Below are 25857 nucleotides of genomic sequence, written 5' to 3'. Positions count from 1 at the left end.
TTGAATTTTTTTCTCTAAATTAAAGTTTAGATAGCTTGTCCCTAAGATTCCTATACAAGCTTACAAAGTACTTAGTGATTTCTTAAAAAAAAAAGAGCAGAATTTATATGCATGTATTGTTCAGAATTCCGGCCTGTGCTTCCTTGTGTATTTCAGCAGTGCTAAGGTTGTGTAAGGAGCTGTGGTGGCATAGTGGATTTAGTGTGGGCTGCTAACTGTAAGTTTGATGGTTCAAACCTATCAGGTACTTTGCTGGAATAAGACGAGACTGTGTGCTCCTGTAAGTCTGGGACACCTTAAGAAACAGTCTGCCCTGTTCTGTAAGGTTGCTATGAGTCAGAATTGACTTGATGGTAGTAAGTTTATAAGTTGTGTTAGTGTAGTTGTCAGGTTTTTCATGGGGGGGGGTGTGTGTGTGTGACATAGCCTGTTTTATTTTTAAGTGATGTTTTATAACTTAGCATAAATTACTGCTGTGAAGGGAAACAGAACCCATTTCCCTACTCTTTTCTAAAGAATTTTTTATCTTATTTTAAAATTTTGTTGTAACACCTTACATTACCTAAATTTACCCAAGATTCAAGAAATAAGTTAAGAGCCCTAAGTTTCCCACACAGATGTAATAAGTAGATTTCATACACTTTGTCTCAGGTACCTTAGTCAAAATGGGCTCTTCTGGTCCTTTCACAGGACCTCTTGACTTTCATTCTCCAATTCGAATGAACTTGATTATAGGACTAAGAGCAAGTCCCCCCAAAAAATCCATTGCCTTTGAGTTGATTCCAACTCACAGCGATCCTACTATATAGGGGTTTCCAAGACTGTAAATCTTGGCAGGAGCAGACAGCCTCATCTTTTTCTTTCAGAGTGGCTTAAGGTTAGCAGTCCAATGCTTAACCCTCTGTACTACCAGGGTGCCTAAGAGCAGGTTAGGTCACTTCTTAGAAGAAGGAAAGGTCTTATTTTAGTCAGATAACATGGGCTAATGCAAACTGTGTTATCTAACAAAGAGAACACACATACGAGCTTAAAAAAATAGACAACAGATGCTAGTTTAGAGGCGCATAGTATAGTATTCTAAAATTTAGTCAGTTTTGAGGATATTGTTTTCTGTGACGTATCTCTTAATTAATCTGTGGTTAATATTTGATAGTCCCCAAAAACGTAAGGTTTGGATATTCTGTATAGAAAGCTGAAGATTTTATAGGGCTGCTTTTTTATTTTGTAATAGAATCAATATTGACTTTATATTGGAAATTGTGTGGTGTGATTAGTTAATAAATTAACTTTCAATGCAGCAAAGTTCATGTTTCTTTACATTTAAAAGAAAATTCAACAACTTTTGTGTTTGTACTTTATTGCTCTAGACTAGAATGTGATAGGAGTTTTTTGTTTTTGACATCAGGTTTGGACTCCCTGACTCTAGACGCCATGGTGAGAGCATATGTCTGTCTCCATGTAGTACACTGGCAGCAGCAACAGATGATTTTGGCAGAGTCATTTTGTTGGATGTAGCAAGAGGAATTGCAGTACGCATGTGGAAAGGTATTGCTTACAAAAGTCTAGGTTAAAAAGTTAATTTATATTTAGATCCTCTGGTGATTACAGTGTTTAACCTGTATTAGTACTTTTTTAATGTAAGCTCAGATTTAATCCAGTAGTCCTACTGACATATTCTGTAAATTTGATTACACTTTTAGCCTCTTTCTTACAGACTTCCTTTAGTTTCTCACTGTTATCATCATTTCCTGAATTTCATTTCTTGCCTCTACTGTGTTTATGTCACCTCATGCAGTTGCTTTTTAGCCAGATTATGTCCCCAGATCTAGAATGCCAAATCTTTCTGATTTAAGATCACAAAACTCAGCAAAACCCATTTTCCCCAACTTGACTTTTATATCCATATGTCTGGGTCTAACTGGGTCAGTTAGCAGTTGCACTCAGCTGCTAGTAACAGAACCAAGTGCAGTTCCACTGTGATATTCCCAGGGATCCAGGACTCCTTCCATGTAGAGTCCACACTCAAAAGTTACCTTGGGATCCAGAATGCTAGACGTCCAACTTACCCATGTCCCAGAAAGTGGGAGAGAAGACAAGGATTCCTGCCAACCAAGTCAGTTCACTGTGAAGATATTTTTTCAAGTCCCTTCAACTTTTATTAGAATTAAGTCACATAACCATATGTTCCTGAAGGGAGACTTGAAAATGTCTTTATCTGGGTACACTATCCACCTGAATGAATAAAAAGCTCTCCTTACTTAGAAAGGAGTGTAGTGGCTTTGTAGGATAAGCATTGAACTGTGAACCACAGTGTTGGTGGTTTGAGCCCAACAGCCCCTCTGTGGGAGAAAGATGAGGCTTTTTGTCCCCTCAAGGACGAACAGCCTCAGAAACCCTGTATGGGGTCGCTATGAGTTGGAACTGACACAGTGGTACTTAACAGCTAAGAAAGAGGGGGAATGTATTCTTTGCAGTCATCTGGAAATGTTAACAGGTCAACATAGACTACTGGTTGGAAATCACAGTTACAGGGTAATGTGATTTGCTAAATGTGAGGAATAGGAATTTAAGGACATTAAGTTGCTCTGAAATCGATGGAAACCACTGTCACCCTGCCATAGAACTGGTGCAGTGACAGAGCCTTCACCTGCCACATGTTTAGTTGTCTGAAATACATCTCAGTGCTGTGCATGCATCATTTCCCCTTGGTCTGTCTTCTGAAACTTCGAGGGTGTTCTCAGCAAGACTTTTTCAGAAAACAGAAGGCCCCCTGAACCTATTGGTCCAAGTCCACTCCGTGGATTTTCTTGTTGGGATTGTTGCCTATCTTGCAGCTCCTGTCTCTTCAGACTTCCTGTAAGAGGGAGCAGTGTTCCTGGGGAACAAGCGGCCAAACAATTGCCCTTTCATGTGCAGGGGCGTCCTCTCATCGTTAGATTATCCATGGTCTCCCTCTGTTTGCTTACCACCAGCAGAAAATAAATGGAATCTTTTTCTCGTGTGTGTGTGTGTGTGTGTGTGTGTGTCTTCTGTGTAGTAAAATATAACAGGAAATTTTGCCATTTTGATCATTTTCAAGTGTGCAGTTCACTGACATTAATCACACTCCTTAACGTTGTGTATCCATCAACAGTAACTATTTCCAGAAGTTTTTCATTACCTCAGTTTTTCTAATAAAAACAGCACCACTTAAGCCAACAACTCATTTCCCCTCTAACTCATGGTGGTGGCGTTATTAAGTGCCATACAGTTTATTCTGACTCAGTGACCCTACTTAGGGTTTCCAGGTAGTGGCTGGTGGGTTTGAACCACTAACCATATGGTTCTCAGTCAGTGTTCATTGTACAGCACCACATCAGGACTCTTAACCCATGGCAAGCACTAATAAACTTTGGTCTCCATTCATTTGCCTGTTCTAGATATTTCAGATCAGTGGAATCATCCATTACGTATCCTTTTGTGTCTGACATTTCTGTCAGCATAATGCTTTCAAGGGTAGCATGTATCAGAACTTTACATGTTTCTTTTCATAACTGAGTGACATTCTATTGTATGAATGACATTCTGTGTACCAAATCTTGTATTGCTGAGGACTTGGGCGGTTTCTGCCTGTTGGTTACTGTGAATAGTGCAGGAGTGAGAACTGGCGTTCCAGAGTTTGCATGAGTCCCTGCTTTCAAGGCTTTGGGTTCTGTACCTAATAATATTGCTGGGTGTATTTTATTAATTGGGCTTTTATTTTTAATGTAAACTGATAACTCCAGACAACTTTCAAAGGGGAAGAAAAACAAGGGAAGTGGATCAGGGAGGGTTCTGAGACTTTAAATGATATCTATAATGTTTTGTTTTTAAAGACAAGTGATAGAAGAATTATAGCAAAATATTAAGACTTAATAAGATTAAAGTGATAAATTTAGTGTTTATTGTGTTTATAATTGTCTACTTTTCTGTTTTAAGATATTTCATAATAGATAATTGGAATCTGTAGCTTTTCATACCTTCTTCTTTCCCCTATCCCAAATATTCCAAAATGCTTAAGAAGGCTACTAATTAACTTAACTAACAAATTAGCTTCATTTTCTTCTGTCTCCAAGGGTACCGGGATGCACAGATTGGATGGATCCAAATTGTAGAGGACCTCCATGAAAGAATACCAGAAAAGGTGGATTTGTCCCCTTTTGGAAACACTCAGGGTCCAAGTCGAGTAGCCCAGTTCCTTGTGATCTATGCTCCAAGGAGGGGAATACTGGAAGTGTGGAGCACGCAGCAGGGACCTAGAGTAGGAGCTTTCAATGTGGGAAAGTACTGTAGGTAAGTTGTAAAGCTGGGCATTTTTTCAATTATAAAAAGAGACAGGTATGCATTTATTACAGATACAATATGCTGCTCATTAAAGTTGTTTGAGAACTGAAACGTTCTTTAATGTGGGTTTTTCCTTGAGTCCCTAGTATATGATTAAGAGTGAAGTATTTAAGAAACCCTCTATCCCTTATCCTATGGAGATACTAAAGAAAAGATTCTGTTAAAGGCCTCTGGTGATGTTGTAATAACTCCTTGGATGGTACAAATGGTTAAGTGCTTGACTACTAATGGAAAGGATGACAGTTCAAACCTACCTGGAGGCTTCTTGGCAGACAGGCTTGTTGACCAAAAGATCATTGCCTTGAAAACTCTATGGAGCAATTCTACTCTGCACACATGAGACTGCATGAGTCAGAATTGACTTGCCAGCAATGGACAAAAACAACAGTGATGTTAAGTGCGGTGACTGCTTTTTTTGTCATCGAAGGCAAACACTGACTATGTTCATTTAATTTTCTAGTAAATTTTGATAATGCTACCATTCTAGCTGGCTGTACTTGGCTTTGTTATCTGTTGGTACTTATTTGCCTGTATTGATTCTCCAGAATTTAGTATTAATGTAAGGTTCCCTAGCTATAATAAAAATCACCTTTTGTCAATTCTCTTAATATCTTTGCCATGTCGGTGTGTGATTTCCTTAGGCTACTGTATCCTGGCTATAAAATAATGGGCTTAAATAATGTGACCAGCCAGAGTTGGCAGCCACAAACGTACCAGATCTGTCTTGTTGATCCAGTGTCTGGAAGTATGAAAACCGTGAATGTTCCTTTCCATTTAGCACTGAGGTAAGGTTTATTGAGTATCTGCTGATTCATGTCCCTCTGCTAACTTTTCCTAATCTTTTTTTTTTTTTTTGCTATATGCTTTGTTGTTTTTATCATTAGACTGATAGCTCTGAAGTTAAAATTGGAAGAATGTAAAGGAAGAAGAATGGGGGTGTATCAAAAATTAGAAGGAAAACGTAATTGCACTTTCTGCAATGATTTGTTGTGTTTATTGTTTTAGTGATAAAAAGAGTGAACGAGCCAAGGACATGCACTTAGTGAAGAAGCTTGCAGTTTTACTGAAAACAAAATCATCCAGTTTAGGTATGTATCCTCTAATAAAAACAAAAGCATGCTGTTTTGTCATTTTTAAAAATAGATGGGATATTCTAAATGAGCAAAGTACTGAAATGCGTTTCCAGCTATCTGAACTCTTTCATGGAGTGAGATGGGATACAAATAATCAAGTGTATTTTTTATTAGAATTGTTCTATAAAGATTAAGTGTGCGAGCTATAAGTGGGTTAGAAGTTTGTGGAAATAAAATAATATGAGGGAGAACCCAGAAATCCTTTAGACTGGCTGATAGTACATAAACATGAGCATTTTTGTTTCAGAATAAAGTTTTGTACTAACAGTAAAAGTGAAAATTTTGTTTACATTTTCTCTTTATAGAGTCACTTGAACCTGAAATAAAGGAATTAATTCTTGATATTAAATACCCTGCAACCAAAAAGCAAGTAAGTGTATATAATACATGAGCTTTCCTGCTAAATAAGTAGTTACTGTGCATTATACTTAAGAAAGTCTTCATTTTTCCATTTCCTTCCAGACATACAGAACAAAGCCTTCTTTTCATGTTTTTATTCATGGTCATCTCTTTTTAGGTTTCTGTATAGAATGTCCTGTTGTCTCCTCCTTTTCTTTCTTTTTTTAAAAAAGTAACATTTCCATGCATATATAAATAGTGCGTGATTTTTTACACACATGTGCGTGATCAGCCAGCTTGGAATGTTGCCAAGATCTCTTGAAAAGCCCATAAAGCTCTGCTCACTCCTGTCATCATTTATTCTCATCCCCATGTAAACAGTATTCATAATCCGGTGTTTCTCTGCCCTTTTCTTTACTTCATACCTTTATGGATCTTTTAAAATATATTCAGGCATTTTCTGTGTTTTTTTTTTTAAATTGTATATAAATGGAGTCATGGTATATGGATTCTTCTGTGACTTTCTTTGTCCTTCAACATTAATGCTTCTGAGGTTCATCCATGATGATGTCTTTGGCTATAGTTGACTCAGTTACTATCCTATATGAAATCTGTTCTGTCTCTAATCTAATTTATGTATTTACTTTTAGTGGACTCTTTTAGGTTGTTTCCACTTTTTATTTTTATTTTTTACTATTATAAATAATGATGCTATGATTATTCTTGAGCATGTTTCCCTGGTGCATATGTATAAGTGTGTCCCTTGAGTTAATTCTTAAGGGTAGCATTACCTATGAGTGGGATTGCTAGGGTGTGAACTTCTTCAGCTTTACTAGTTGAAGACAAATTGCTTCCCAAAATACTTGTTCCGATTTATGTTCTGAATTATGCTATGTTACAGTCCCTGCTGACTAAAAGCTTCAACATCTCATGGTATTGTCAGACTTTCTAGCTTTTTCCTTGTGGCAACTCATTGTGATTTCTTTTGATCCCCTTTCTCTTATGTGAACTCCTCATAATGCAGCTCAAGTTGTAAGACACTAAAATTTTATTTGACACTCATGAGCACCATTGAACTCCAGGAGAAACAGTCAAAATGCTTAACAGTTCTGTTTCTCTTTCTTCTTGTCTTACATCATGAAATAACAGAAGTGGGAAACTTTAGCATAGTACAAGCCATCATCTTTAAGGTCTTTTTTTTTCAGTACACTAATGAACTGTATATAAAAAATTGTGTATTTTTTAAAATCTGAAAAAAAGCCAAATAGTAAAAGTTGTGGATTGTTTTACATCCTGAGAGGGAAAGAAGAAGCCAATTTAGGTTTGTGAAACTGAAAAGGAAGAAAGGAAACTAAATGCTAGCCTATGTAACCGTAGGCAGGACATAGTTATGTTGTTGTGAAGTGCTGTCGAGTCACTTCTGACTCGTAGGCTGTTCCTATATAGCCACATTGTGTAGGGTTTCCAGGGAACAAATGGTGGGTTTGAACTGCTGACCTTGTGATTCACAGTCCATTGCAGATCCTACAGTGTCACACCAGAAGTCCTAGGCAGGACATGAATAGATTATGTTTGTATTGGGCACTTGCCTTTTGTTCAATCACTTGCTTATTATCCTCAGGTAGCTGCTTCATCAGAGGCCCAACCAACCTTTTGGTAGCGTCATGGCTCTGTAGGATAAGCACTGGACTGCTAACCACGTGGTTGGTGGCTCAAGCCCACCAGCTGCTCCTCAGGAGAAAGATGAGGCTTTCTGCTCTTGCTAACATTTACAGCCTCAGAAACTCCACATAGGGTTGCTGTGAGTTGGAACTGACTCCACAACTCTTAACCACCAACCTGTATTGAGTGACCTTCTAAACCCACTTATCACCCGCAAACGTATGGAGGTTTATATGTTCTAATCTGATACTTGTCTCATATCACAGGGTAATTTTTAAAGTATTTAATCGCTTCAATTAAAATGCAATTCAGTGTGCTAATACACATAAGAACTTAACTTCACTGTATAACCCGTTGATGTTTCTGATGGTTGCTACTTTAGGCATGAAATTTTGGGACTGGTAATGAAGACTTAAATGTAATAATGGAGTAGGGATCTGATAGGATGAGGTAGGAAGTATATGTACACATATATATGTCATGACCTATGGATTCAGCCAGTCATATTCACATGCCATAATTAATATAGTTAAATTATGCTCAATTGTGATCATTTCTTCTGCTTTTCATTTAAGTATATACTATACTTAAAACTTTTTTTTTTTTTTTTTGCTGATTTATATCTTTAATCTCTGTTTCTGTGTTGTCCTTCGGTTATGTATTAGTTGCCTTCTAGTCTTTGTATTTCTCAGTATAGACTGTTATTTTACTGTATTTGTCATACTATCAAGTTGCTTTTATTACTTAGGATGCAACATTTATTCTCAGGTATGCATACTAAAATTCTGAAGATTTATACATCTTAAACATGGAGCCTTTGAAATTTGCTGCGGTGAAAGTGTAGGCATTAAATTTAAACTTTACAAAACAAAAGCATTGCCTTCTAATTACTGAACTGTTGGATGTCTTTCTTCTAGGCATTGGAAAGCATTTTGGCAAGTGAACGCTTACCAGTTTCCTGCCTTCGAAACATTACTCAGACTTTAATGGACACTTTACAGAATCAAGGTAATTGGTTTTGTACAGATTAGATGTTAACAGTCTCACTTGAGATTTTTTAGCTCTTATTTCAAAACACTGTTAGCTGCTTACAGTGCCATCCTGTTACTTTTGTGTGGAAAAAATATAAAGTGTTTTTAAGTCCTGTCAGGTTGGTTCTAACTCATCGCTACTCTGTGGAGCGTTTCCAAGGAGTAACTGGTGGGCTTGAACTGCTACCCTTAACAGTTATCAGTCCATTGCTTATCCTATAGCACCACACCAGGACTCCAAAATATTTACGTATAGGGGCTTTAAAAAGTTCATGGGAAAATTCCATTATTGTTCCATTCAATTTTTCTACAAACGTTTTGCGTTCTGTAAGAAATGAGGAAATTCATTTCACACCTTTCTTTACCTCATTCTTTTATGTTTGTAGCTGTTTGCTGTTCATGTAAGTTTTCTGTGAACGAGCTTACGTTGTTTTTAGGAGGAAAATTTTCAATTCCTTTCTTGTGAATACAGAATACTGTAAAAGTTGGCATGAGAAGAAATTTTGCAAGTGACATATACGAATTAACCAGGTTCTCTTTTGCTACCATTGCATTTGATTTAACTTTTGGGAGAAAGCTGTTTCTATAGATGGAGCATTTTTTTAAGCATTGTGGCTTTAGCATAATGATCAAAACTGTGCATGCTTTAGTATAGCAGATGGTCCTGTGGCATCCACATTTTCTTATCCATTTCTTTCATCGGCAGAATTAGGACTTCCAAGATCACAGACTGTGATCTGATTATTAGTCCTGAGATGTCTGTTGTTTTTTTCATTGTCCAGGATGTATTAATCTACAAAGAATTACACCTGAGACTGGGGTTGTAACCCTCTGTTTTATCCAGATGAGCTAGCAAAATTCCATTTATTCTGAATACCTGCTATCACTAAAGTTGTATTACGATACTTTCACCTAGACTTAATGTTTAAACTTCTGTTTGTTTTGTTAATCATAATTACGTAAAGCTTGCTCTGTGTTTAATTATATTTATACCAGGTTAAAGTGACCTTGTAAACAAATCATAATATGCCCTTTCAGGACTATAAAAATCCAAATTTTGAGACACTTCTTCTATTGTTAACTTTTCTCACCAGATATATGACACTGACTTTTTCATAAACAATGAAATCCTTTATTCCACACAGTTTTTCGAATTATTTTCACTTATAAAAAGTATGGCCTTCCCTAACACTTCAAGAAAAATCTCAAAAATTGTTAAATTAAAAATTATGTTGTCCTGAACTGGAGTAAACCAAATACTATTATTGTTGCTAAGTGCCTTTGAGTTGATTCTGATTCATAAGAATCTTGCATAAGGTTTCCAAGGCTTTAAATCAAGGCCACTGTAAACTCTAGCCATAAATCAGATTTCTTTAAAAGTTCAACTATTTCGTATGCCACGTTTTATTATGGCTGTGAGAACTTAAACAGTATTCCATTTTACTCTGTAGTATGTAATAGTTTTTGAGGTTTTCAGTGTCTGCCGTCTTTAAGAGTAAGCATTTGTCTTACGTTAAATGTGAATGTTTATTACACAGAAGGGCATCATGCAGAAAGTGACTATTTCCCCAGCATTAACCTGGAAGCAATATAAAACTTGACTGAAGGGGATTTGTACTGATTAGAGGTTATAATTTTAAATGGAATGCTTCTATTGATCTCTTTTCCAGCTTTCTTTAAAATACCAACTTTTTAATTGTGATAAATATGTGACACAAAACATTTGTCATTTCTGTATTCTTACATGTACAGTTCAGTTACATTCACTTATTTCATCATGTTGGTCAACCAATACCTTTACTAGTTTCCAGTTTTTTGTATGAAATCGCCAACTTTTCTAAAGGATACTCTTGTCATAATCCAGTTTCTGGTCAAATTGTATTATCTTTGACTTTCATGATAATAAAAAGCAAGCAATTCTATTTGTATATCCTCAGTGATATTATGAGCATAACATATATGACTTATTTTTGAAAAACATGGAGTGAAGGAGAATATTGTCAAAAGTGTTTCTGGATCATTTTCTTAAATTGAAGTATTAGATTTAGGTATTTCTACACCACTTCCCTTTACAGCCCCATATTGTATTTAAAAATCTGACGATTTGCTACTCTGGAAAAAGTACATAGGCTTTCATAACCTGTACCAATGTAAGCATCCCAGCATTTGCTACAACAGAACATCAGGGCATTATATAATATTATGAGATTTAATGAAAGCAAAGCTTTTTGAGTCTTTTAAGTATATCTCTTTAATGATTTTCCTCTCTGCCTTCTAGAGCTTGAGTCTGTTGATGAAGGATTGCTACAGTTTTGTGAAAATAAACTAAAATTGCTCCATCTGTATGAGTCTGTCAGCAAATTAAATTCTCTTGGTTTCCATTCAGATACACCATTCTCTGATGCTGTGAGTAATCCTAAATCGTGTTACTCTATAAAATGATCTTGGTGTTTTTAAAAAAGTGATTATTATTCATTTGTAGTAAAACTACAATAGAAAGCTAAGAATTATTTTTAAAATGTATAGCTCCCTGCTGACTTCTGTACCTTGCTGTTAAATTTATGTATCATTTATGGCAGAATACTCAATTTGATTATTAACCCAGTTTTATTACCCTAGCATTTGGTCTTTGGTCTTTCTGAGCTCATTTCTTAAGATGATTTCTTATTAATAACAACTTTTTCTGGACAGAGTTTGCCAATTATACAGTGTATTCAGTTTACTGAAATGACAAAACTCATTTCTTTTAAGAAAAAAAGAAAGAAAGCCATTTTGCCGAATAAACATACAGAAAGCATGTTTTTCTGTGGTGGTGGTGGTGTTGTTGCTAGCAAACTAATGATATTGTTGTTGTTAAGTGCCATTGAGTTCGTTCCAACTCATAGTGACCCTGTACAGGGTTTCCGAGGCTGTAAATCTTTACAGGAGCAAAAAGTTTTATCTTTCTCCTGTTGGGACAGCTGGTAGTTTTGAACTGTTGACATTGCATTTAAAAAAAGTCTTGCATCAAAGTGCTTATAGTAATTATGTTGTTGTTTTGTGCCATCGAGTTGGTTCTGACCCATAGCGACCCTGAACAGGGTTTCCGAGGTTATAAATCTTTACGGGAGCATAAAGCCTCATCTTTTTCCTGCGGAGCAAGCAGCTGGTAGTTTCAAACTGCTGACCTTGCGGTTCCACAGCCCAATTCGTAACCACTACGCTACCAGAGCTCCTTATAATGGTTAATAATCATGTTCCATATTTTTATTCTACAAAACATGAGAAAGTGACAGCATCTAGTAGTCTTTTTTCACAGTGTAGTATTATGGACTGCAAGAATGGATTGAACCACAGGGTTGGTGGTTCAAACTCACCAGGCACATCTTGGAAACCCTATAGAGGGTTGCTGTGAGTTAGAACCGACTCCAGAGCACTTAACAACAACACAGCAATAATTAGGCGCTTCTGAGCAGCATTTGTCTCTAGGTCTTACTATGCATAGACAGAAGGAAAGTTTCTCTGAGCTGCCCCTCGCTCCCCTCAGATTAATGTGGGGAGCAGGTTTCCCAGCCTCACACTCTCCTGTCTTCTTCTCCTCTAAAGAAGGATTCCTATTAAAGTGAGCTTAGTGATTTGTCAAGACTACAATAATGTTTTTGTTTTTCCAGGCATGGTATGCCTGAAAATTAATTGAAATTTAGGTAGACTTTTTTATTTTTAAATACACATACGAATATGAAATTTTTAAGAAGAAAAATTAAAGATTTTCTGTCTGCATTGCAAACAATTCACATTTTCTAGCATCTTTTATATATAAGGAGTTTTCAGAAAGTTCCTGATAAAATTCCAGTATCATTTGGTTCCATTTCCACCAGCTGTTTGAAGCCCCTGTCATATACGAGGGTAAGTCAAGCCAACAAGGTTTGCTACCAGGGTTCCAGTTCAAACATGCCCAGGTTTATTCACTATGCTTATGCATGTCTCTGTGATCAGTGGATGGCAGCAGACAAGTTCACTCAGTAATACACTGTCTTACTTTCATTAGGGTGCCTTCAAAGAAAAAAACCTTGTAGTCTGAATGTGGGATAATTCCATACATACAAAACTGAAATTCAAATTTCAGTAAATTCATTTTTACTCTCTGTGGACATAGTACACGTAAGTTCAGTACAGCCAGCCCTCTGGATCCATTGGTTCAGCATCAGCAGATTCAGCCAACTTCTGATTGAAAAAACAAAAAAAAATTAAGCGGTCAAGCAATCTGTCAAAGGCTAAGAGGGGGATGTCAATTTCTGTTTACATGGCATTTGCATTCTGTTAGGTATTATAAGTAACCCAGAGATGATCTAGAGTACCTAAGGAGCTCTGGTAGCATAGTGGTTACGACTTGGGCTGCCAACCTGAAGGTCAGCAGTTCGAAACTACCAGCTGTTCCACCGGAGAAAGATGAGGCTTTCTGCTCCCATAAAGATTTACAGTACAGAGATTTACTGTACAGGGTCACTATGAGTCAGAACCGACTCCACGGCACATAACAACAACAAAATGCAGAGATTATATGCACACACTACATCTTTGTACATAAGGAACTTGGGCATCCACTGAGCTTGGTGTCCCTGGGGGACCTGGAGACCATCCCCAGCAGAGGGGCAAAGTTGTATTACTGAACTAAAAACTGTATATCACTGACAGACACATTTAATAGTCTGTCAGTTTGCTCTTGTTCTAAGAAAGAAAAACAAAAGTAAATGAATAAATGAGAGTTGTCATGTATAAAGGTAAAGAAAAGTTTTGTTGCTATGACAAATTGATAGGCTTTTAAAGAAAAGTGTCCCTGTCTGTATGTGTAGTGTGTGTACTTGTTTCTAGTTTGAAAAAATAACCATTTAGAGAGATTTGTGCAATACTGTATATAAACATTGTCTGATAAACTTGCAGTTTCTCTTTGTGACTTTCTAATCTCATCTGTATTCTGGAGAGCCACAACCCAGAAATGCACTGCCATCAAGTCGATTCTGATTCATACTGACCTTGTACAGGGTTTCAGGGACTGAATTGGAGCAGAAGGCCTCATGGAATGGCTGGTGGGTTTGAACTGCCAACCTTGCAGTTAGTGGTCTAGAGCTTATCCTCCAGTGCCACCGGGATTACTTGGAAACCACATTGTTGTTGTGGTTTAAGTACCACTAAGTGTGTTCAGACTCACAGCAAGCCTGTGAGTGGCTGGTGAGTTTGATCCACCAACCTTGCAGTTGAAACCGACCTTGGAGAAGTTAAATGTGGAAAGATAAAATGATGATTATTTTAACCCTGTTTTTATTTTATAGTTTTTACGCTGAATTATAAATAAATACTCAATTTCAGGTAGTTCATTAATTTTCTCAGAATCACAGGAGTTGCATTTGACCCCCTGGTTAATTTTTTTCCAAAAGTTCAATAATAAGTGTTCATTAAAACTTCAGTTATAAAAGTGATGCTTTTAGTAGTATACGGTATCTTAAGCTTTGCTTATTGCATTTAAGTAGCCTTATGAAACGTAATTCAGTAGTGGTGTTAAGTACATTGCAGGTTTCACAATGATGAACAAGTCACATTTGCTTAACTTAAAAAGCAGTTAACTACTCTGCCTATGACCTGGCTTGTCATTCAGATGATGGAAGTTAACATAAAAGGAGACATGGTCTATGCAGAATTATTTGTCCTTTGTTTTTAAGGATTTGGCTGTGTTACTACGACTTGATGAACAAGAACTGCTAAAGCTGCAGTCATTATTAGAGATCTACAAGCAAGAGAACACCAGGACTACTGTCCGATTCTCTGATGCTAAGGATGCTGTGTTGCCTGTAAAAACGTTTCTGGAGCATTTAGAATATGAGAAAGATGTGATCAACATAAAGAAGATAAATGAAGAGGAGTATGTAGCTTTGGGTAGGTAAAATAATAACTTGCTTTTTCAATTTTTCTTCTTTAAAAGAAAATCTGATTGAAGGATACAGTATCGCAAAAATTTTGTTTTGAAATTAAATTAACCAAAGAATTTAATGTTTGGTCTTATGGCCAATAAAGGTTACTCTGTATATATATGTGTGTTTTGTTGTTGTTAAGTGCTGTTGAGTTGGTTCTGACTCATAGTGACCTTGTACGAGGCTTCCACGGAGCAGCTGGTGAGTTTGAACTGCTGACCTTGTAGTTCAAACCAAGCTTGCGGTCCAGTGCTTTATCCCACATTGCCACCAATATTCCACATATGTGCAGTGTCATGCACATTACAGGAATAAGTATGCTAGAGGAGACATGTAACAGCTTGTCTTCTACTTTACTAAATCAATCAAATTGAACCCCTGTCTTTTTTCATATGCTCTTCTGCTCCATTGGGACTCTAGATTGCAGTTCAGGAAAGTGAATAGTGCAAATCGTGAGGAGTCATTGGTTAATGTGTTTTGTTTTTGTTTTACTAGGCAGTTTCTTTTTTTGGAAGTGCTTGCATGGAGAAAGCTCCACTGAGGATATGTGTCACACATTGGAGTCTGCTGGCCTTAGCCCCCAGCTGTTGTTGGTAAGGTTTGTCACTGCTAGGTGTGCTGTTCTTCCTTGTCGACGTCATCCAGAAGTCATTTCATAGCATTGTCTTTTTTTTTTTTTTTTAACTTTTTACTGTGAGCTGAGTGAAGGTTTATAGACAAGATTATTAGTTTTACATTCAACAAATCATATACTTTGTTTCATCTCAATGATTGCAATCCCCAGTCCCCTCCCTCCAGCGACAGTTATCTTGCTTCCTCTCTGTGGCTCCCATCTCCATTCTACCCATCTGCCCATCCCTTCTCGCCAATGTCCTTAGGTATATTAGCATTGCCTTTTCCTGTATCATAGAACTTACATGAAAGTCTTATAAAAATGATCACATCTGTAATCACCATTAGTGGAATTGTATTTTGATTTCATGTTCCCTATAAATTATAACAAGCACATTCCACAACTGGCCTACAGTGAATTTTAAATCTGAGTGTGTACATGCATTTACAATGAACTTTGGGTATCAGTAAAAATTGTCATTTTAGAAATCAAAAAGATCTTAGAGAAAAAAATTAATTTCCCTTTAAGTGATAAACAATTATTATCTAACATTTATAAACTTTGAGTATATAAGTCAGCATTTAATTATTATAACAGAAGTAAAACAAAAGAATCAAAATCTACAGCACTAAATTTAAAGATCTGTATTACCTTTTCTGAATACAGAAGTTATCGAGTCCCTGAGTGGTACAAATAGTTAAGCATTCTACTAGCCAAAAGGTTGGCGGTTTGAACCCACCCAGAGGGGCCTCAGAACACAGGCCTGGTGATCTGCTTCCAAGAGGTCACAGGCTTAAAAACTTTACAGAGTACTTATACTCTGCGCTTGTGGGTTACCTTGAGTTGAAATCAACTTGACACTGAACAACAAAATAAGGAAGTTACTCCACCATCATTCACCAGTCTATCTGTTTTGGGACCTTTAACACACACTTTTCTATACCTTCACTCATGCATTTCGGCCAAAATTACCTCACTCAGCTTGTTGACTGTATTAATGTATTGTTTTTACTGACTGTTTACACATCCTTTTGCCATCAAGTTGATTTGAACTCACGGCAATCCAATGAGGCAGAGTAGAACTGCTCCTTAGTTTCTGAGCCTTCACACGGGAGCGGACTGCCTCATCTCTGTCCCGCAGAGCAGTTGGTGGATTTAAACCTTGTGGTTAGCAGTCCCAACACTGAACCGACTATACCTTTAAAAAGAGTCCTTTAAAATTAGATTCTGTTCTGTCTCACTATAGCATTGTATATGTGCATGGAGTCCTGGTGTGGCACTGTGGGGTTAATGCGCTAGACTGCAGAGTCAGTATGAACCGTAAGGTCAGTGGTTCAAGCTCACCCACTGCGCCTCAGAAACCCTATATCCGGGCACTATGGGTTGGAATTGGCTCAACAGCACTTAGCAGCAACAACAGCAATATACTACATGATTCCATTTGTGTAACATTTGAGAAATAGCATAGTTATAGCAATGTAAAAATGGATTAGTGGCTGACAAGAGTTACAATGAATTCAGAGAGAAGATGGCTGTGCCTAACAAGTGTTGATACGAGGGAGGCTTTTGCTGATGATACTACGGAGGGTCTTCGTTGTGCTGGTGATTATGCAAGGCTGCTCGTGTGATAAGATTGCATAAAGGTATACATAGCCACTCACAAACGAGTACCAGTGGAACTGCAGAAATTTGGAGAAGCTCTGTGTATTTTGCCTACGGCAGTGTTGATTGTGATACTATATTTAGTTGTGTAGGGTGTTCACATAGGACAAGGCTGGGAAAGGATGCGCAGGACTTCCCTCCACATTTCTTTGATCTTGCCTGTAATTACTTTTAAGTAATTTTTTTTTTTCTTTAAAGGGCTACTTATTGCCTGCCCAACTTGTTGATACTAAGTGCAGTGGAGTTGGTTCTGACTCATAGTGACTCTAAGGTTTCTTAGGAGCACCCGGTGGGTTTGAACTGCTGACCTTGTGGTTCACAGTCCAGTGCTGATCCTACAGTGCCACGCCAGATGTCCATCCAGGTTAACATACTTAAATAAAATAAGCACACAGTACTTGTTACTTACAGTGTGTTTATTCAGTATCCACATTTATTGTCTGCATAAATCTTGGAATAACAGTGCACTTAAAACACAATTAACCTCAGTCCCTACTTTAAACTGTGTATACAAAATGTAGCTCAAAAATGGAACACAGATCTAAATATAAGGTAAAAACTACAGCTCTTATTGAAGAAAACAGGAGAACACCTTTGTGATCTTGGTTTAGGCAATGATTTCTTAGGACACAAAAAACATTAGTCACAAATGAAAAATGCTGATAAACTACTTTATCAAACTGCCAATTTCCTGTATTAAAAAGATACTATTAACAAACTGAAAAGGCATACTTCTTTTTCCAAAACTATATGATGAATAACTTGTATTCACATATGTAATGAACTTGTACAACTCAATAATAAGATAAATGATACTTTCTTAAAAATGAGAAAAAAATTTGGACAGACACATCACCTTTTATAAAAATACACATACAGGTGGCAAGTAATCACATGAAAAGCTGTTCAACATCATTATTAGTTCCTAAGAAAATGCAAAATGAAACTGCAGTGGCCCTTGCGCCATTGTTGTTGCTGTTAAGTGCCGTTGAGTCAGTTTTGCCCCATAGCGACCTTGTACCATTAGAATGCCTAAAATTTACAAGAGTGATCATACCACCTGTTAATGGGGATGTGGAGTAATCAGAACTTTCATGCACAGCTAGTGAAGACACAAAGTAGTACAACCACTTTGGAAAGCAGTTTGGCAAATCCCATGTAATCCATCAATCTCTCCTTGGTATTTTTCCAAGAGGAATGAGGAGGTATGTTCATACTGTGTCTTGGACTAAGCTGTTCCAAGTGTTAGTCATAATAGCCCATACTGGAAGCAACCCAGGTGTGTCTTTACAGAGTAGACAGCCTCATCTTTCTCTTGCAGAATTGTTGATGGGTTTGAACTGCTAACCTCGCAGTTTGCAGTCCAATGTAAAGGCGAAGAGGGAACATGAATTCTAGTCACATAGCATTTACGTTTTATTAGGATGAAGCTCTGGACCACATGGTCAGTTTGAACCACTAGGTCGGGGCTCAAACTCACTAGCCACTCCTTGGAAACTTCATACAATGATGCTATGAATCAGAACCGACTCAACGGCACTTAACAACAACAGCAAAGAGAATACAGTGTTAGTGTAACGTCTTAGCCTAAGCACTGGACTGCAAGGTCAGTTTGAACTGTGAGATTGATGGTTCAAACCCACCAACTGCTCCTCAGAAATTCTGTACAGGGTCACTGTGAGTCAGACTCTGCATGACTGCACTTAACAGCATCAACAACAACGTAGTCTATAAGGCTAGGGGCAGACTATATAAGAGACCATCAATTCATATGCAAGTTCAGAATAAAGCTGAAGAAAATTTAAACGAGTTCCATAAGAACCAAAATATGACCTGAAGATATCCTACCTGAATTTAAAGATCATCTCAATGACAGATTTGATTCATTAGACACTAATGATTGAAGACCAGAAGAGTTGTGGGGTGACATCATCCAGGAAGAAAGCAAAAAAGACTCATTAAGACAAAGAAGAAAGAAGAGCTCAAAATGTCAGGAGAGACTCTGAAATTTGCTTTCTAGCATAGAGATGTTAAAGAAATGGAAGAAATGAGAAGGTAAAAGAGTGGACTAGAAATTTTCTAAGGGCAGCTCATGAAGACAAAAGTCAAATATAATGAAATGTGCAAAGATCTGGAATTAGAATATCAAAAGGGACAAACATACTCAGCATTTCTCAAGCTGAAAGAACTGAGGAAACCTACTGAAGAATTCTAAGGATATACTATTGAATGATGCAGAAAGCATCAAAAGAAGATGGAAGGAATACACAGAGTCACTGTATAAAGAGATACAGCATATGATCAAGAGCCACTGGTACTATGAAGGAAGATGTCCGCATGCATTGAAGGCATTGGCAAAGACCAAGGCTCTGGAATTGATGGAATACAAATTGAAAATTTTTAACAAACTGATGCAGTACTAGAGGCACTTACTCATCTATGCCAAGAAATTTATAAGACAGCTGTCTGGCAAACTGATTAGAAGAGATCCATATTTATGCCCCTTCCAAAGAGAAGTGACCTAGCAGAATTTAGACATAATCAGATAATGTCATTAATATTACATGTAAGTAAACTTTTGTTAAAGATAACTCAAAAACAGTTGCAGTAGTACATTGATAGGGAACTACCAGTAGTTCAAGTCAGATTCAGAGGGGTACCTGGAACAAGGGAGGGGTATCATTGATGACATCAGATGGATCTTCTTGTCTGAAAGCAGACAATACCAGAAAGATGTTTACCATTTACCTGAGCTTTATTGACTACAGAAAGGCCTATGACTGTGTGGATCAGACAAGCTAGGGACAACATAGCAAAGAATGAGTATTTGGGAACACTTACTTCTACTCATGAGATATTTATACATAGAATAAGAGGCAGTCATTTGAACAGAACAAGTGGACACTGAAAGGTTTAAAATTAGGAAAGGTGTGCACCAGGGTTGTATTCTTTCACCAGTCTTATTAAATTTGTATGCTGAGCAAATAATTTTAGAAGCTGGATTTTATGAAGAAAAACGTGGGATCAGGATTGGAGGAAGAAGATCAGTAACCTGCAGTATGCAGATGATACAGTCTTGCTTTTTGAAAGTGAAGAGGACTTAAAATACCGATGAAGATCAAAAACCACAGCCTTCAGTTTGGGTTGCACCTTAATGTAAAGAAAACAAAAATCCTCACCACTGGACCAATAAATTACATCATGATAAGTGAGGGTAAGATTGAAATTGTCAAAGACTTCATTTTGCTTAGATCTCTGATCACCACTCATGGAAGCAGGAGTCAGGAAGCCAAACAACATATTGCATTAGACAAATCTGCTGCACAAGGTCTGTTTAAAGTATTTAAGAGCAAAGATAATCAGTCTGACAACTAAAGTGCATTTGATCCAAGCCATAATATTTCCAGTAGGGTCATATGCTTGTGAAAACTGGACAGTGAATAAGGAGAGCAAAGAATTGATGAATTTGAGTTTTGGTGTTGGAAAATATTAAAGGTATCATGGACTGCTAGAAGAACAAACAGATCTGTGTTGGAAGAAGTACAGCTAGAATGCTCCTTGGAAGCTAGGATGGCCAGACTTTGTCTCTCATACTTTGAACATATTCTCAGGAGGGACCAGTCCTTGGAGGACATCATTCTTGGTTAAGTGGAGGGTCAGCGAAGAAGAGAGAAACCCCCAAGAGATGGATTGGCACAGTGACTGCAGCAATGGGCTCAAGTGTAGCAGCAGTTGTGAAAATGGTGCAGGACTGGGAGGTGTTTCATTCTGTTGTACATAGGGTCACTATGAGTTGGAACCAACTTGATGAGTTTGAACTGACTAGATGACATCTAACAATGACAACAAGGTATTGTAAGTCAGCTAGAGATGATATAAAATGTACAGGAGGTTGTGCATAGTTCATGTATAAACACTGTCATTTTATATAAGGGACATGAAGGGGACTTGAACACTGTCAATTTTGGTATGAAGGTGAGGAGAGTCTTGGAACAAACTCTTCATGGATACTGAGGCACAACTGTATTCTTACTGTGCTACAAAATTATCAGTATAGAATGACTGATCATTTTTAAACAATTTTTTAAAATTGTGTAACTCTCAAACTATTTTCCTTCATTCTCATGATTAGTCTCTTTCCTTTGCTTAGCCCAGGACAAGTGTTTTATGTCTGGTTTCACATTTTAAAGGAGCCCTGTGGTGCTGTGGGTTAGATATTGCACTGTTAACTGTAAGTTTGGAGGTTCAAACCCACTGACTGCTTGTGGGAGAAAGATTAGGCTGTTTGCTCCCATAAAGGTTTACATTCAGAATCAACTTGATGGTAGTGGGTTTGGTTTGGTTTTCTTATTTTAAGAATTATATTGGCAGCTGAATGCTTTTAAGTAACCATGTAGTTAAAAAAAAAAAAAAAAGAATTCAGTGATTGCAAAGATAAGGAAGACATACATAAGGAAGCATTTTCATTTAAAGCCTGTTATTCATAGTTACGAATAGAAAAACAAAAGGCAAGCGTCTCTTAAACTGCAGAAACTAAGGTAAAATTATCCTTGTGGGTTTTACAAGGATCAGGCAACACAGTCCAACCATTACTTCCTGCCTTGGTGGTGGTAGCTTTGTACCATCAAGTCAAGTCAAACTCATGGCAACCCTGTGTAGGGTTTCTGAGGCTGTAAATCTTTATAGGAGCTGAAAGCCTCATCTTCTCCCATCGAGTGACTTGTAGATTCTGACTGCTGACCGTGTGGTTAACAGCCCAGCTCATAATCCACTAAACTCCCAGGGTTCCTTAAATTGTTAAAAAAAAAAAAAAGAGAGAGAGAGAGATTGCTTAATCTCCTGTGATATAGTTGAAGACAACAGACTTTACATTGCACCAGTAAAAATGATTGAACTCTGGTATATCTTTTCACCTCAAAATAAATCAAATTGAAGGGGGGGGAAACAGTTAGGCATATAAAAACCGTGAATAAAAATTGGTAGATAGTTAAGAAAATATATTATTACTGTTAGGAAGAGAATGCTGGAGATGCTACTGTATATTTTAAAACATTTTAAGTGGCAGTTGTATTGTGATTATATTCGTGAAGAAACTTGGTAATATCAATCTGATTTATATAATTTTTTAAACTTAGATTTAGAGACGTGCTGTGTTAATATGGTTAGTTACCCAAGTGTGTCAGACTAGCATCGTGCTCCATAGAGTTTTCCAGGCTGTGACCTTTCAGGGGCAGATCACGAAGCCTGTCTTAACCTCTTAGGCTGACAGGCTACCATGCTCTGCCCCTCACGTTACATGATGCAATAAGCAGTTACTTATTTGCCATCTGAAAGGCCGAATCACCCTGATGCATAGACACACATGTGTCTTCAGAAAAGTACAAGATAAAGTTAAATATTTTTGTAGACTAAAATATATTTAAATTTTATTTCAGTCTCTACTCCTGAGTGTTTGGCTCTCTAAGGAAAAAGATATTTTAGATAAACCGCAGTCTGTTTGCTGTCTTCATACCATGCTGTCCCTCCTCAGCAAGATGAAAGGTAAAACCCTAGTGTATATTATAGTTCAGAGTTCTTGGAAATTTATGTCGTGGCTCTTGGAAACAAAGCTTGGTGTTAGAAATACTACAAAACCAGACGGGAACAACCATTTCTTTTAACAAAAGATACTACAATATGCAAAATATTTGACTGTAGAAATACTTGAAAATATTATTAAAATATTAAAAAGTTGTGAATGCATTCAAAATATACTTTAATTTGTGAAAATTACATGTGTCATGTCATCACAAATAAAATTGTTTGAGCGGAGCTTTTTCTTAATTTAAGCTCATTATTTTGGGTATCATTAGAACATTGCAAGGGGTCTCCAGAAAGTTCACAGAAAAGTTCAAAGAAAATTGAATTTTTCTACTAAGTTTTTGAAGCCCTCTCCTAATCTATAAAAGTAGCTTGTATTTTTCAGCAGTAATAAAGATATTTACAAACATGGATTTTAAATTGATTCAGGGTAAAGATGACTAACAGGGTAAATGGAATATAAATATTCGGAATAAAATAGATTATAAATTTATTACCTGATTCATTTGGAATTTTACATCAATGGGGAGCATAGCTTTTAAACATGGTGTTGAACATAAGCGATTAGGCAAAAACAGTTGACAAGCTGAGAGTTACAGTTTCTTATTGTCCGTTATGCTTGCAGTGGCCATGGATGAAACCTGGGATTCCCAGTCTGTGTCCCCTTGGTGGCAGCAGATGCGTACAGCTTGTATTCATTCTGAGAACAATGGAGCCGCTCTGTTATCTGCACATGTCGGTCATTCTGTGGCTGCACAGATTTCAAACAACATGACGGAGAAAAAAGTAAGCTGGCAAAGGTGCTGCCATCCACATCTTTTAGGGCCTGCTTTCCCTGGTCTCTAGTGTGGCTGATCACTTAGAGCCTGACCTGTGTGTCCTCCTGTATTGTGATTTTGTTTAGTCCTAGGACATACATATTTGAATTTAGCAGTCACCACATAGAATAAAGGAAACCGCACTGAGTTGGAGGGCAGAGATCTTGCTCTCTTCAGTAGCTGGTGATTTGCAGCAAGTCTCTTTAAAATGAGTCTCTTGGGGTCAGTTTTTTTTTGTTGACAAGAAATCGGGATTCGGCTGCATTACTTCTCATGTTTGTCTAGCTCTGAAGTTCTACAGTTGTATTTAAAGCTCCCTTTTAGGAATCTAAGGAATCTTGGTGGCACAGTGGGTAAAGCTCTCATGTGCTAACCGAAAAGATCAGTTGTTAGAATCCAATAGCTGCTGCTAGGGAGAAAGATGCTGCCATCTGCTTCCGTAAGAGCTACAGCCTTGGAAACCCAGTTCTACTCTGTGCTATAAAATCACTGAGTCAGAACAGACGTGATGGTGGTGGGGATGGTTGGGTTTCACAAACACAAGAATGTATCTTTGAATGGCTCAATTGAAAATTTTCTATTGATGTTTTGTTTTACTCTGGATTTTCCTCATATCTTGAGGACTTATATTTATTTAAAAAAAAATAATAATAACTAGCATTCTTTATATCTCATGGCCAATTAAATAATTTTTTTCTGTGGGAATGGTGCATTAAATTGGATGGGACACATCTGTGGAGATTCACTTAACATTGTCAGTCTCAGTAGTTCATAGACTAAATGTGATACTGTTGTTAAGGGCATTGAGTCCATTCCATCTCATAGTGACACTATAAGGTTCCCAAGGCTATAAATCTTTTCAGGAGCAGAAGGCTTCATTTCTCTCTGATGGAGCAGCTGGTGGGCTTGAACCTCCCAGCTTCTGGTGAGCAGTCAAGTACGTACCCCACAGAATCACAGCTCTCCTATAATGATAAAGAGTAGAGGAAATCTATGGAACATTTTTTACATTGTAAGTGGGCCAGGGCATTCTGAAGAGATGTCAGTGTCCTACTTGATAGTGATAGAAAAAAACTGTGGCTCTTGTCAAGGATGACCCAGAAAACATTTAAGTGACCCTGGTTGAATTGATGGCCTTACTGCTAGTAATGTCTGAACTCCATCATCATTGCCCCTGAGCCTGCAGTCTGCTCCTGACTCTCAAGTAGTAACATTTGTGAGAGCATCTGTGTGTCACTTTGCCTTGTGTGCTCTCTTTCAGTTTTCAAGGAGTGGGCTCATTCACATTGATGCTGATTAAGATCACCAGTGCATTTTCTGTTCGTTTTCTCAGACAGTTCTGGATGCTGACTCAGAGGGCCTTACTGATTCCTGGGAGGCTCTTTCTCTTGACACTGAATACTGGAAACTCCTGCTGAAACAACTGGAGGATTGCCTCATACTTCAGACTCTACTTCATAGCAAAGGGAACTCTCGCCCCTCCAAAGTGTCACCGCTGCAGGCTGAGCCACTCCCGAGGCTTTCTGTTAGAAAATTGTTAGAAGGAGGAAAAGGTAACCTGAAGCTTATTTGAATATTCACAGCTATATTTTTATGTTACAGTTTCTTTTAGTTTTATATAGAAATGATACAAAGAATAGGGAAAGAGAAATGTACTTCAATTAAAAATAACTAACTCATTACATGTATACTTCTTCTCAGTCTTGTCCGAATTTGTACCTGTCTGTTTGCAGCTCAGGACCCCAGCTACGTTCCTGTCATCTGTAATAAGCGGTGGTTCTCAGGCCTTCCTTTTCTTCCTGTTGGTCTGTCTGAGACTATACTGTCCTTGTACTTCAAACAACAGTGAAGAAGATTTGAGAATCCAGTTATAAGCCAAACATTAAAGGGCTTTGTAAGAGTATACAACAGTGCCACTCTTCTCACTAATTTTTTTTTTTTTTGCTTTGGAAAAATTTTTCACAAGATATATTAACATGTCTTAACATTTATTTTTATTTTAAATGAATAAAATGTTTTTTTAAATTTCTAATGCCATAAATAGTGAGCAGTACCACCTATAAACCAAAGTTCTTTGAGGGTATCAATTTTTATGACTAAAATGAGGTTACACTTTAACAACTTTTGACATTGAATCCAGTCCATTTTTCTTTTCATTTTCTTGTCACTTGCTTGCTAGATACTAGCATTAAGCCTACCACTCAGATCATCTCTGCATCTGAATGGGCTCTTCCCTTTCCCCAGCTCTCTTTTCAACTCATGCGAATCTAAACACTCTTACTCTTGATACTTCTTCCAAGAAACCTTTTGTGCATCCACTCACTGCAGGTTTTCTCTTCTTCCTCTGAGTAGTCCCAGAACTGTTGTAATGTTTTCTGAGGCAACACTTTCTGTTGTCCTGGAGTCATTTGGGTTCCTGCACTTATCTTTTGTAAAACCAAAGCATCTTCAATTTGGAGTTGTCTTTGTGTGCTCATTGCTCTTACCAACAGCTCTGTTAGACATTTGATACTTAAGTAACTGTGTAAGAGGGCTTCAGAAAATTCATGGAAAGTTTCCATTATCTTTTATTTTTTTTTTAATGTTTTATTGTGAGTTATGTGGTAGTTTATATGGGAGAACATTAGTTTTACATTCATCCTATTATATATCATTTCATTGCCATGGTTACAGTCCCCTCCATGCATCATCAACCAACCAAAGGGTATACAC

At 37.4% G+C, this 25857-nt stretch overlaps 1 protein-coding gene across 1 annotated transcript in view; it reads left to right on the top strand.

The window, feature by feature from the left end:
• RAB3GAP2 (RAB3 GTPase activating protein subunit 2 (non-catalytic)) overlaps positions 1–25857 on the top strand; it is a 133701-nt gene that overhangs the window by 81454 nt on the left and 26390 nt on the right. Inside the window, exons 13-24 of the mRNA XM_006869701.1 lie at positions 1406–1545; positions 4095–4311; positions 5004–5147; positions 5368–5450; positions 5801–5865; positions 8414–8504; positions 10806–10933; positions 14224–14437; positions 14968–15065; positions 22183–22288; positions 22953–23113; positions 24455–24698. Coding sequence (XP_006869763.1) covers positions 1406–1545; positions 4095–4311; positions 5004–5147; positions 5368–5450; positions 5801–5865; positions 8414–8504; positions 10806–10933; positions 14224–14437; positions 14968–15065; positions 22183–22288; positions 22953–23113; positions 24455–24698 — 1691 coding nt within the window. The remainder of the gene's footprint in view (positions 1–1405; positions 1546–4094; positions 4312–5003; positions 5148–5367; positions 5451–5800; positions 5866–8413; positions 8505–10805; positions 10934–14223; positions 14438–14967; positions 15066–22182; positions 22289–22952; positions 23114–24454; positions 24699–25857) is intronic.

This window comes from Chrysochloris asiatica, unplaced genomic scaffold (genome assembly GCF_000296735.1).
Source record: "Chrysochloris asiatica unplaced genomic scaffold, ChrAsi1.0 scaffold00133, whole genome shotgun sequence".
Lineage (NCBI taxonomy): Eukaryota > Metazoa > Chordata > Mammalia > Afrosoricida > Chrysochloridae > Chrysochloris > Chrysochloris asiatica.
Note: the sequence above shows the minus strand (reverse complement) of the source record. Positions and strands in the feature narration are given on the sequence as shown.